This window comes from Heterodontus francisci, chromosome 18 (genome assembly GCF_036365525.1).
Source record: "Heterodontus francisci isolate sHetFra1 chromosome 18, sHetFra1.hap1, whole genome shotgun sequence".
NCBI lineage: Eukaryota > Metazoa > Chordata > Chondrichthyes > Heterodontiformes > Heterodontidae > Heterodontus > Heterodontus francisci.
The window spans coordinates 14,040,279-14,054,513 of record NC_090388.1 but is presented as its reverse complement, the minus strand read 5'-3'; the positions used below and the strand labels follow the sequence as shown (position 1 = coordinate 14,054,513).

Sequence of the window (14,235 nt, the reverse complement as noted above, 5' to 3'; positions counted from 1 at the left end):
AAGTTATGAGGGGCATTGATAGGATAGATAGGAAGAAACTTTTTACCTTAGCGGAGGGGTCAATAACCAGGGGCCATAGATTTAAGGTAAGGGGCAGGAGGTTTAGAGGGGATTTGAGGAAAGATGTTTTCACCCAGAGGGTGGTTGGAATTTGGAACACACTGCTGAAGGGGTGGTAGAGGCAGGAACCCTCACAACATTTAAGAATTTAGATGAGCACTTGCAACACCATAGCATACAAGGCTATGGGCCAAGTGCTAGAAAATGGGATTAGAATAGATAGGTGCTTGATGGCCGGCACAGACATGATGGGCTGAAGGGCCTGTTTCTTGCTGTATAACTCTATGACTCTAATGGTGAGGCTTAAAGTGCAAGGGGAGGCAAAATCTCTTAAAAAGGTAGAAATCTCAGCTTTGAAACTCACGTCTCTTGATATTTTATGGTTAGTCCCACAATGTACTGTATTAAGAGGAAGAGTGGACCAACATACCTCTGCTCCAATATAGAGATGAAGACAGTTCTATCAATCTACATACATTAAAATGTTAGGTTCTTCTCCAAAATCCGAGAAAATCAGAAATCCAGCACAGTTTCAGTACTGAGGGCGCTAGATTTTGGAAGTTCAACCTATACTTTAATGCTTATCATAGGAGAAAAGCAAAACATATAGGTGTTACATTTAGGAGTTACTATTACTAGTGTCCTGTCACTACTTACCTCTCAACCTCCACAATTTAAAAAAAAAAATTATATGGTCATTATTGTATCGTTCGTGGGATCTTGCTGTGCACAGATTGGCCCCTATTTTATAACAGAGGCTAAACTTCGAATGTACTTCATCAGCTGCAAAGCGTTTCAGGAGGTCTTCAGGTCATGAAAGGTGCTATCTTTGGCCTCCTTATCTCGAGAGACAATGGGTAAGCGCCTGGAGGTGGTCAGTGGTTTGTGGAGCAGCGCCTGGAGTGGCTATAAAGGCCAATTCTAGAGTGACAGACTCTTCCACAGGTGCTGCAGATAAAATGTGTTTGTCGGGGTTGTTACACAGTTGGCTCTTCCCTTGCGCCTCTGTCTTTTTTCCTGCCAACTGCTAAGTCTCTTCGACTCGCCACACTTTACCCCCGCCTTTATGGCTGCCTGCCAGCTCTGGCGAACGCCAGAAAGGTGCTATAGGATCATAGAAACTTGTAACACAAAAGGAGGCCATTCGACCTGTCGCCCTTGTGCTCGCACTGGGAAAGGGATGTTATGCTTGGTCCCACTTCCCCGCAACCCTGTAAATTCCTTATCCTCCAGCACCTGCCCAACTCCATTTTAAAACTAAAAAATACCAATGCAAATTCTTTATGTATCAGATAGAAATATATACAGCGTTATATACTTTATTGAAAGAATTTTTTGGCATATTGCACATTACACGCCCTTCCCATGTTCTATTCCTGTACTGCAAACTGTAGGTCGAGGCTATTGTTTAAATGGAAGAATTAAAACAAATTATTGCTCTGGAATCGAGTGCTGGTGTCCTACTGCGTTGTTGGACTGGTTGCAATAGGGAAGTGACGACAGGTTGGTTGGGGCTGAGCCTTTGCAGTGAGTGGAACCGGCTTCGGATTTTAGCAAGGACGGGACTGGGGAGGGAGCGAGCAGAAGCGCAGCGTCAATCGGCGGAGTCACCGTGCGGGTATCTGGCGTTGGCAAGATGAGCCCCCGGGCGCTGCTGACCAGGCTGCCGGGGAGCGCGGTCAAGGAGCTGCTCCGGGGCCGGGGAGACCGCGCTCCGCTCGGCAGGCTCTCCCGGTCCGGAGCGAGCTGGCAGCGGCGCTTGCTCGTTGCAAGAGCGGGGCAGTGGGAGCGGGCGCAGCCGGCGGCTCCTTACACCAGCAGCGCCAGGGACATGAGGAGCTACTTGTGGGCATCGTACAACGAGACCAAGAAAATCGGCGAAGGTGAGAGCTGGGGCTCAGCCGGGGTAACTGAATCTCTCTAAGTAACTAGACAGCATGTGGGGTGGGGGGGGGTAGGGGAGGATAGTTGCGCAATTAAAGCCATTGCCATAGAAAAAAATCAGAGCATCCTCCAGCACAGAATGAGGCCATTTGGCCCCTCGTGCCTGTGATGTCCCTTTGAAAAAGCTACAGGAAAAGGAATAACTTGCATTTGTATAGCGCTTTTCACCCACCACCGGATGGCCCAAAGGCCTTTACAGCCAAATAAGCACTTTTTGAAGTGTAGTCACTGTTGCAGTGTGGCAAAGGTGGCAGCCAGTCTGTGCACAGCAAGCTCCCACAAGCAGCAGCCCGATAGTGACCAGATAATCAGTCTTTATGTTGTTGATTGAGGAATAAATATCGGCCAGGACACCAGGGAGACCTCGCCTGCTCTTCGAAATCGTGTCATGGGATCTCATGTGTCCACTGCAGAGGAGAGGTCAGACGGGCCCTCGATTTAGCTGTTCGCCCGAAAGATGGCTATCCAATTAATTCCATTGCCTTGCTGTTCATCCGTAGCCCTGTAAATTTCTCCCCTTCCAAGTATTTATCCAATGCCCTTTTCAATGTTGCTATCAGATCCGTTTCCTTTCAGGCAGTGTGTTCCAGATCACTATAACTTGGCCAGGTCTCTCTCAACCTCAGTGCAGTGATAGTCTTACAGTGTTAGTGGCATTAAACGTATACAAAAGCTGGGCATCTTTTAAGTTCTAATGGAGAAGGCCTTCCAGCCAGGAGACCATATGACAGTTGCCTTTCCATTTATAGAGAGGATGTTGACAGTGAATTTGAGACACTTGATCCTTGGGACAGCTGATCCCATATCAGGTTTCCCATTCGGCAAGGCTTTTGCTGTGATTTTTCCAGTGTGCCCATGAGAAAACTATGGAGTTCTATTTTGAATCTTGGAACAATGGGTTAGCACCAGGCAAAATAAAAAGTGTAGAGTTGAAATGAAACATACCAACAGGAGTAGGCCGTTTACTCCCTCAAGTCTGCTCTGCCGTTCAATGGGATCGTGGCTGAATTAACTCCATAAACCTGCCTTTGCCCCATTATCCCTAATACCTTTGGTGAACAAAAATCTATCAACCTCAGTTTTAAAACTAATTGATCTAGCTTCAATTGCCATTTGTGGAAGAGAGTTCCAAATGTTTACCCACCTTTGTATGTGGAAGTGTTTCCTAATTTCATTCCTGAAAGGTCTGTCTCTAATTTTTAGACTATGACCCCTCGTCTTAGACTCCCCAACCAATGGAAATAGTTTCTCTGTATCTACCCTGTCTGTTCCCCTGTTGAGGCCTTTTGGTGGAGGGTAGAGAGATTCGATCGAGACAGGTGTGCTTTCTGATTTCACAAGTGTGCCAACTGTACTGTGTTCAATGCTGGCATTTGGCCCAGTCCAGCCCTCTGACTCATTCAGGTGAATATTCAACAATAAGCATGATATAAGGGATTAAAAAGATGTGTGCAATTAAAAAGAAATTATGTTCAATACATAGAATTATATAGAATTTACAGCACAGAAACAGGCCATTCAACCCAATGGGCCCATGCCAGTGTTTATTGCTCTACACATCATCCCAACCTACTTTATCTAACCCTATCAGCATAACCACCTCTTCCTTTCCCTTTCGTTTGATTTCTAGTTTCCCTTTAAGTCCATCAATACAAATGTTGATTTTCCTTTTTCCTGGGCCCTCTGTTACTCCGTGCTAAAAGTACACCTCAGAACATAGGAACAGGTCTTGGTTATTCAGCCCCTCCAAGCACGCTCTGCCATTCACACTGGATCATGACTGATCTGTACCCAGGTCCATTTTCCCACCAGATGATGGAATGTAAAGTTTGAGGAAATCGGATTATTTGTGTAGGGTATACCTTTTGTAGGAATTCTATCTAACAACACATTTACATCCTCACTTTCACAGAACTGATCTTTCCAGGAAGATCCAATTTGCTTAATCCTGATGGAATATTTGCCAATAATGAGGTTTGCCTCTCGGACATTGAGATTTATGGCTTTGACTATGATTACACACTAGCCTTTTACTCCAGCAACTTGCACACTCTGATCTTCAACACTGCACGAGAAATCCTCATTCAGCAACACAAAGTGAGTACCTATTTCAAAAAATTCTAACTTATAATTGAAACCAGTTCCAGTCAGCCAGAGCCTGATCTATCAGCAGGTAAAGCAGAGTGAGACTCCTTTGGAGAAATCTTTGTTCTCAGTTGGGCCTTGCCACTGGAATCACACCACTCAGAATGAGCACTTGGTGTTGCAATTCTTGCCTGAGAAATGGGCGGCTGGCATGTAAAAACCAGAGTGCGGTGGGGGAGGGGGGGAGGTGGAATGGTTGTGTTGGAGGTCACCTTAGCTGCTCCATGGATACCCAGGCCTGTTACAATTTCTAACAGGCCTCTAAATGGACAAGAGATATGTCTGTTTTGAGCAGAACGTTGCAAATCAGGGCCCTCCGCTAGTTGTAGGTCACCCATTGCAATTATCAGGAGCAAATGGGTGGACTGTGCACATGCATGTTCTGCCCATTTGTCCCAAGTAGTGAGCGGCCTAGCCAGCACACCTCATAAGGACCCCAATGTTGGCCACCCAAGCAAAGGCCCAGAATTTTGCTTGGGATAATTTTTGTGGGGCACAAAGGGAGCAGGAGCTCAGAGGTTGAAGCTCTCTCCTCCCCACCTTTCATCCTTCAAGGTCTGACCTGCCAGCTGCCTGGTGTGGAAGCTGGTCTAGCTCCCACCCTCCCACAAGCTTGGCACTCATTCGATGCCTGGAGTTTGATGGCTACGTTCAAGTGAGATGAGAACCTGAAAATGGTTCAAGCCTTGGTTGGGTTTTTGAAGAAACTCTTCTACTCTTTCGGGTGATCAGAGGTGAGCACAACCAAGGCTTTAAACTTTTCTAACAATTGATTTTATTAATGTTAAAAGTTTTAGATAGAGATTCCTACAGCTTTACAACTCAAATCAGAGTAACCAATTCTCCTGCTTTGGGAGATTGAGAGGTTAACAATCCATTGACATCCTGAGTGATGTTTTTCTGGTCTGTCTTTGTGCTCTGTTTGTGCACTGTCTCCTTCCTTCACTTTAGGATTGTTGCTCTTTTTCCATTCTTGCTGACAAAAAACAGCTTCTCAGTAACTTCCCTGTCTCACTTTCTCATTGCTACAAAAACAGAACCTGGTGATTTTTTATTCATTCATGGGATGTGTCTGTCACTGGCAAAGCCAGCATTTATTGCCCATCCCTAATTGTCCTTGAACTGAATGGCTTGCTAGGCCATTTCAGAGGGCAGCTAAGAGTCAACCACATTGCTGTGGGTCTGGAGTCACATGTAGGCCAGACCAGGTAAGGATGGCAGATTTCCTTCCCTAAAGCACGTTAGTGGACCAGATAGATTTTTATAACAATCGACAATGGTTTCACAGTCACTGTTACACTAGCTTTTTTTTAAATTCCAGATTTGGTTAATTGAATTCAAATTTCACCATCTACTGGTCCCCAGAGCATTAGCTTAGGCACTGATTACTAGTCCAGTGACGCTACCACTATGCCACCGCCTCCCCTATTTTATGTTTTTATATTTTTATTTATGACGGTTTACGCAGGCTTAAGGAGGGTGGGCTGGCTGATCCGCTGACCACAAATATAATTCTGGGTGAAAACCAACCTTCCCCGCTCCAACCACCCTATGTACCCTAGGACTACTCTCTTACCACGTAGTCTTCCTATCTCTATTATATAATTCGCATTGTATCACAAAAGGATTTTTTACACCGTTTTTACTTCAAACCTCGACAGTTTATTCTTTGTATCATTTGAAGAGGTTTTTTGAAATGATGCCTTGTTCTCTCAAGTCCAGCCTATGATAATATTGCATGCTTTTAATACAAAGCCGTATTGCTTTTCATTAATGCACTATCTGCTAAGGAAGGCCCGCTTAACCGAAGCGTGTAAAATTCATGTCGAACCAGCCTCAGAATTATTGATTCAGGAAAAAAAGGTACTTGTTTGTGAATCTCGATTGGCATTGCTCCCAAGACTTCAAGCTAATCACAATGATATTGTTGCTAGAATGTGTTCCACAAACAAAAAGCAATTGCATCACCCTGGTGATGAATGCGTTGCTGAATTTCTCCACAGAACATGCGCAGAGCACTTAACATTTGCATTTTATTTCTGTATAGACTTGATATTTGTCAGTTGGGATGGGCTTCCTTCCCAGGAGATCTTCCCCAGCCTTCTAGTTTTATATTTGCAGTCTCAGTGCACGTTGGAGCTAAATGAACAGTTGTTGGATTTGAAATGATAATGGGAGCCTGTTACCAGTAGTAATAAAAATGTCATACTAAGATATCTTGTGTATGTAATTTTTGCATTTCCAGTAGGTCAAGGAGCTAGAAATTTTGAATCAGCCGTATAATTTTGATAAAACATGTTTTCCTGTAAGGTGAGTTGCTAATTAATTAGTTTTGATCTCCATAAAGAATTTGTTTTCTACTCCATTTTGTGCCGGTTCTCTCCCGACACTTGGAAGCATTTAGTACTCCCTGGTTAATCGTGCCCACCTCATTTTGAGGCCATTAGAACATCACCCAGTGTCTGTTCAAGCAACCACACAGCAACTGTTGGCTGACTTGATGCTGATGAGAAGTAAGCTGACAATTTCTTTAGCAATGGTCTCCATGAGCCATACTCTGAACGCTAGGCAGCCCATGTCAATTCTCAGTCAGGCTATACACTCGAACTGCGACTCAGAACTTGAAATTTCCATCGTCTAGACTGAGCCCAGTCTCTGATCTGCAGGCTGGCCCTGCTCTTTGATACTTGGTCAGCCTTGAGGCCTACCCCAGTCTCTTACCTCAGACTGGCCCCAAATCTCTAACTTCAGGGAGACACTGGACTGTGACCTTTCTCCATTTATGTGGAGAAGTGTTTCCTGCCTTCATCCCTGGATGGGTCTAGCTCTAATTTTAAGGATATGCCCACTTGTTCTGGACTCCCGCACCAGAGGAAATAGTTTCTCTCTATGCTATCCAATCCTTTAATAATCTTTAAACATCTCAATTAGATCACCCCTTAATCTTGTTTACTCAAGGGACTACAACCTAGTCTATGCAACCTGTTCTCATAACTTTTAGTCCCAGCATTGTTCTGGTGAATCCAAGGCTGATATTTCCTTCATGAGGTGCAATACCCAGAACTGAACGCATTATCTTTGGGCATCCCAACTACATCTCCCCCTCTTTGTGCCAGTGTCTGGCTTCCTGCTCTGTTTTCAGAGATTTTCCTTTCCATGCTGAGTGTTATATAAGCTAGTCCTGTTAAATCTGCTGAATTAATGGGTGAGTTAAATAAGAAGAGTGGCCTTACCATTCAGTTCAAAGTACGCTTGAACTGAAAACGATTAGCTATGAAGGGCTGGTATTGAGGTGAGGTGTAATATTTATTGAATTGCCCTTCAGTTGAGCTATGAGTAAGTGCTGTGTCAGGCTTAGTTATAAAGTCTACCAATCAGTGTTTTATATAATTTTATTTATGTACCAGTGGTCAGGATATCAGTGCTTTGAGCTTTAATGTAAGGGGTAGGCCATTTAAGACTGAGACGAGGAGGAATTTCTTCACTCAGAGGGTGGTGAATCTTTGGAATGCTCTACCTCAGAGGGCTGTTGAAGCTCAATCATTGAGCATTTTCAAGAGAGAAATCGATAGATATCTAGGTACTAATGACATCAAAGGATTTGGGGATAATGTGGAAAAGTGGCGTTGAGGTAGATGATCAGCCATGATCTAATTGAATGGCGGAGCAGGCTCGATGGGCTGAATGGCCAACTCCTGCTCTTATGTTCCTGTGTCTTAATTTTTAACCCAGTTATTTTGTGCAGCTTTGGAAACCTGAAGGGAGGTGTGGGATTGGATGGAGGTGACGCATATATTAGAATGTAGCTTCCTGTGGAAACAAAGCGCACCCAAAAGTGGCAAACAAATTTTGGCCTCCCCTACCATCCCACAAGATCCGGAGCGGCGGCAGGCTCTCTCTCGCTCCCTGTGTGTCTCGGTACGCGCTGAGACTCGAAAGAGGGAAAAAAAGACTCAGTGACATCACAGGAAATCTGCAAGGTGATTGGTTGGGTAAGTAACAGCCGTTAGTCAATTTAAATAGCTTAAAATTTAGGGGAAAGTTTTTTTTTGAAAAAGACCTCAAGTGATAAAGTGAGTACTACTAGTGTGTTTTTTTTTAATTAGTGTAATTTAGATTGTAGGTAGTGTTTGGAGTAGGACAAGGCCCCTAGTGTAATTAGTTATTTTTTAAAGGGAGTAACTAATTAATCTAAAGGTAAGTCATGGCAGGAGAGCTTGCACCCGTGATATGCTCCTCCTGCGCTATGTGGGAAATCAGGGACGATTCCAGTGTTCCTGGCGATCATTTGTGCAGGAAGTCTATCCATCTGCAGCTACTGACTACCCGCATTATGGAGCTGGAGCTGCGGGTGGATTCACTGTGGAGCGTCCGCGATGCTGAGGACGTCGTGGATAGCACATTTAGTGAGGTGGTCGCACCGCAGGTAATGGCTGCACAGGCAGAAAAGGGTTGGGTGACCACCAGGCGGAGTAGTAGGTGCAGGCAGGTAGTGCAGGAGTCCCCTGTGGCCATCCCTCTCTCAAACAGATAAACCGCTTTGGATACTGTTGGGGGGGAATGACCTCCCAGGGGAAAGCAGCAACAGCCAAGTTCGTGGCACCACGGATGGCTCTGCTGCATAGCAGGGAAGGAAAAGGAGTGGAAGAGCTATAGTGATAGAATCCCCTATCATAAGGGGTACAGATAAGCGTCTCTGTGGCCGCACACGTGACTCCCGGATGGTATGTTGCCTCCCTGGTGCTAGGGTCAAGGAGCGGCTGCAGGACATTCTGAAGGGGGAGGGTGAACAGTCAGAGGTCGTGGTACACACTGGTACCAATGACATAGGTAAAAAGAGGGATGAGGTCCTGCAACAGGAATTTAGGGAACTAGGTAGCAGATTAAAAAGCAGGACCTCAAAGGTTGTAATCTTTGGATTACTCCTGGTGCCACGTGCTAGTGAGTTTAGAAATAGGAAGATAGAGCAGATGAATGCGTGGCTGAAGAGATGGTGCAGGAGGGAGGGCTTTAGTTTCCTCGATCACTGGGTCTGTTTCTGGCAAAGGTGGGACCTGTACAAGTTGGACGGGTTGCACCTGAACCGGAATGGGACCAACATCCTTGCCGGGATGTTTGCTAGTGCTGTTGGGGGTGGGGGGGGGGGTGTTAAAACTAATTTGACAGGGGGATGGAATACAGAGTGGAGTTACAGTAGGGGGTGATGCTCAGTCAAATATAGAAGAGAAACTGAGTCAGTCTGGAAGGCAGAGCAAATATAGACCTGTTAAGGCACAAGGGAAAAACGCAATGCTGGATAGCATCTATTTTAATGCAAGGAGTCTTACTAGTAAAACAGATGAATTGAGGGATAAAAGCAAAATACTGCGGATGCTGGAAATCTGAAACAAAAACAAGAAATGCTGGAATCACTCAGCAGGTCTGGCAGCATCTGTGGAAAGAGAAGCAGAGTTAACGTTTCGGGTCAGTGACCCTTCTTCGGAACTGAGGGATGAATTGAGGGTGTTGATTAGCACATGGGATTATGATATTATTGCTATCACAGAGACATGGTTGAAGGAGGGGCAGGACTGGCAGCTCAATACTCCAGGGTATAGAATCTTCAGGCGTGACAGGGGAAGGGATAAAAGAGGAGGGGGCATTGCACTGTTGATCAAGGAGTCAATTACTGCAGTGAGGAGGGATGATATCTTAGAAGGTTCTTCAAATGAGGCCATTTGGGTAGAACTTAAAAACAAAAAGGGGGCAATCACTTGGCTGTGAGTGTTCTACAGGCCTCCAAACAGTCAAGGAGAGATAGAGAAGCAGATATGTAGGCAAATCTCAGAGAGGTGTAAAAATAATAGGGTAATAATAGTAGGGGATTTCAACTTCCCCAATATCAACTGGGATAGTCTTAGTGCAAAAGGCTTAAAGGGGGCGGAATTCTTAAAATGCATACAGGAGAGCTTTTTGAGCCAGTACGTAGGTAGTCCTACAAGAGGCAGTACTGGACCTAATCCGAGGGAATGAAGCTGGACAAGTGGTAGAAGTATCAGTGGGGGAGCATTTTGGGGTATAGTGACCATAACTCTGTAAGATTTAAGGTAGTTATGGAAAAGGACAAAGATGGACCAGAAATAAAGGTACTGAATTGGGGGAAGGCCGATTTCAATATGATAAAACAGGATCTGGCCAGAGTGGACTGGGAGCGGCTACTTGTAGGAAAGTCTACATCAGACCAGTGGGAGTCATTGAAAGAGGAAATAGTGAGAGTTCAGAGCCAACATGTACCCGTTAAGGTGAAGGGTAGGATCAACAAGTCCAGCGAACTCTGGATGTCAAGGGATGTAGAGGATTGGATTAGGAAAAAAAGGAAGCCTATGGCAGATTCAGAGCACTGAAAACAGCGGAGGCCCTAGAGGAGTATAGAAAGTGTATGGGGTACATAAAAAAAGTAATTAGGAGAGCAAAGAGGGGATATGAAAAAACACTGGCGGGCAAGATAAAGGAAAATCCTAAGGCGTTTTATAAATATGTTAAGGGCAAGAGGATAGGCAGGGAAAGAGTGGGTCCCATTAGGGACCAAAGTGGCAATCTGTGTGTGGAGCCGGAGGACATGGGTGAGGTTTTAAATGATTACTTTGCATCTGTGTTCACTATGGAGAGGGACGATGTAGGTGTACAGATCAGGGAGGGGGATTGTGATATACATGAACAAATTAGCATTGAAAGGGAGGAAGTATTAGCTGTTTTAGTGGGATTAAAAGTGGATAAATCCCAAGGCCCAGATGAGATGTATCCCAGGCTGTTATGTGAGGTGAGGGAGGAGATAGCAGGGGCTTTGACACAAATGTTCAAATCCTCTCTGGCCACAGGAGAGGTGCCAGAGGACTGGAGGACAGCAAATGTGGTGCCATTATTCAAGAAGGGTAGCAGGGATAAACCAGGTAATTACAGGCTGGTGAGTCTAACATCAGTGGTTGGGCAAATATTGGAAAGAATTCTGAGGGACAGGATTAATCTTCACTTGGAGAGGCAGGGATTAATCAGGGATAGTCAACATGGCTTTGTCAGGGGGAGATCGTGTCTAACTAACTTGATTGAATTTTTTGAGGAGGTGACTAGATGTGTAGATGAGGGCAAAGCAGTTGATGTAGTCTACATGGACTTCAGTAAGGCTTTTGTTAAGATCCCGCATGAGAGATTGGTTAAGAAGATAAGAGCCCATGGGATCCAGGGCAATTTGGCAAATTGGATCCAAAATTGGCTTAGTGGCAGAAGGCAGAGGGTGATGGTCGAGGGTTGTTTTAGCGAGTGGTGTACTGCAGGGATCGGTGCTGGGACCTTTGCTGTTTGTAGTGTACGTTAATGATTTAGACGAGAATATAGGATAAGTAAGTTTGCAGATGACATGAAAATTGGTGGTGTCATAAAGAGTGAGGAGGAAAGCCTTAGATTACAGGGAGATATAGGTGGGCTGGTAAGATGGGCAGAGCAGTGGCAAATGGAATTTAATCCTGAGAAGTGTGAGGTGATGCATTTTGGGAGGACTAACAAGGCAAGGGAATATACAATGGATGGTAGGACTCTAGGAAGTACAGAGGGTCAGAGGGACCTTGGTGTATCTGTCTATAGATCACTGAAGGCAGCAGCACAGGTAGGTAAGGTGGTTAGGAAGGCATATGGGATACTTGCCTTTATCAGCCAAGGCATAGAATATAAGAGCAGGGAGATTATGATGGAGCTGTATAAAATGCTAGTTAGGCCACAGCTGGAGTACTGTGTACAGTTCTGGTTGCCACACTATAGGAAGGATGTGATTGCACTGGAGAGGGTGCAGAGGAGATTCACCAGGATGTTGCCTGGGCTGGAGCATTTCAGCTATGAAGAGAGACTGGATAGGTTAGGGATGTTTTCCTTGGAGCAGGGATGGCTGAGGGGGGACCTGATTGAGGTGTACAAAATTATGAGGGGCATAGATAGGGTAGATAGGAAGAAACTTTTTACCTTCGCGAGGGGTCAATAACTAGGGGGCATAGATTTAGGTTGATTGGCCCTCCAGCTTCGAGAACCCTCTCACTGCCCTTAATTGGACAGGATCCCGTCTCCATGCCAATTAAGGAGGTACCTGGGGCAAAATTCCAAAGGGTGACTTACCCACCTCCCCCCTCGCTGCCTCTGGGGGTGAGCTTGAGACCCAGAAACAGTCCCAACTCCGATTTCCCCGCCCGGAAGCGAAAATTTAACCTAGTGGTTCGGTGCATTGGCACGTCAGTGTGTTGTGTAATGGAATACTAATCTTGGATACTGCTTCCTGGCACACAGTTCCTGATGTCAGCGGTTCCATACAGGTGAGGTGCAGAGTGGAGGTCAAATGCTGCCTGACAGGCAGAGAGGTGAACTCAGTAGTATGGTAGTGTAATTATTATGTTACTGGACTAATAATCAACAGAATATGAGTTTAAATCCCACCAAGGCAGTTTGAGAGTTTGAATATTGTTTAAACTAAAATACCCTGGAAATGAAAAGCTGCTACCAGTAAAAGTGGCCATGAAGCTGTTCACTAGTGTCCTTAAGGAAACCTACCATCCTTACTCGGTCAGGGCCTATATGTGACTCCATTTCCACATCACCATGATTTATACTTAAATACTCACAGCTACTCGGTTGTACCAAAGCGGTATCAGAGATTCAAGAAGGCAGTCCACCACCACTCTCTCAGGGCAGTTAGGGATGGTGTTCAAATGCTGACCATACCAGTGATATCCACACCCGAGAATGATGTTTATTTTTAAAGTGGGTTGTTTACTTAATATTTTGGCTATTGGGCAGTGGTGGGGGGAGGCACAAGTGCAGGAGGCATGTGGGGAGAAATAAGTAAAAACAAAGTAAATGGATTCTGTGGCTATGAGAGCAGGTTAGAGGCTGGGAATTCTGCAGTGAGTAACTCACCTCCTGACTCCCCAAAGCTGTCCACCATCTACAAGGCACAAGTCAGGAGTGTGATGGAATACTCTCCACTTGCCTGGATGGGTGCAGCACCAACAACACTCAAGACGCTCGACACCATCCAGGACAAAGCAGCCCGCTCGATTGGCACACCATCCACCACCTTCAACATTCACTCCCTTCACCACCGACGCACAGTGGCAGCAGTGTGTACCATCTACAAGATGCACTGCAGCAACGCACCAAGCCTCCTTTGACAGCACCTTCCAAACCCACGACCTGTACCACCTAGAAGAACAAGGGCAGCAGACGCATGAGAACACCACCACCTGCAAGTTCCTCTCCAAGTGTCACACACCATCCTGACTTGGGACTGTATCGCCGTTCCTTCACTGTCGCTGGGTCAAAATCCTGGAACTCCCTTTCTAACAGCACTGTGGGTGTACCTACCCAACATGGACTGCAACGGTTCAAGAAGGCGTCTCATCACCACCTTCTCAAGGGCAATTGGGGATGGGCAATAAATGTTCACCTTGCCAGCGATACCCACATCCCTTGAACGAATAATAAAAAGCCCATTGTTCTATATGATTTTTCCAATGAATTGCAGCCCATGGTTCAGAAACAGTACCAAGTTCAAATCTGGCACCAGTGGCATGCATAAGCTAGATGGCAAAGTAAAAATGGTAGCATTTGGGCACTGGAAATTATTTCATTGGAAAAATAGTGTATGTTTTATGGAAGAACTGATTGGGAATGATGAGATTTTTTTGACAAGATTTATTTGACCAAGTTTTTGGTCACCTGTCCAAATATCTCTATGTAGCTCAGTGTTATATGCTGTTTGATTAGGCTGCTGTGAAGCACTTTGGGACATTTTACTACATTAAAGGCACTATATAAATACAGGTTGTTAGTATTCCTAAATAACCATACTTGGTTTCAGATGATTCATCCGCATTTCAGCTATTAACCTGTACAAGATTGAAGTTGTATTTAACTGCGAACTTGCCTCCAGAGATATCCGGGGCTGAACTGGGTGCAAGTTGGTATATTACGAGTGACCTTTTTATTTCAGTACTTTTCACAGGAAAGGAGAATACAATTGCTTAAAAGGATTGTTTACATTAATACTAAACACATATTTTTACTGAA

General features: G+C 45.1%; 1 protein-coding gene across 1 annotated transcript in view; it reads left to right on the top strand.

Annotated features, from left to right (window-relative positions):
- The first annotated feature begins 1,572 nt into the window (after positions 1–1,572).
- Positions 1,573–14,235, top strand: part of nt5dc3 (5'-nucleotidase domain containing 3) — a 38,400-nt gene continuing 25,737 nt past the window's right edge. The window contains exons 1-2 of the mRNA XM_068050302.1: positions 1,573–1,943; positions 3,917–4,101. Of these exons, the coding sequence (XP_067906403.1) occupies positions 1,697–1,943; positions 3,917–4,101 (432 nt within the window). The 5' untranslated portion in view covers positions 1,573–1,696. The remainder of the gene's footprint in view (positions 1,944–3,916; positions 4,102–14,235) is intronic.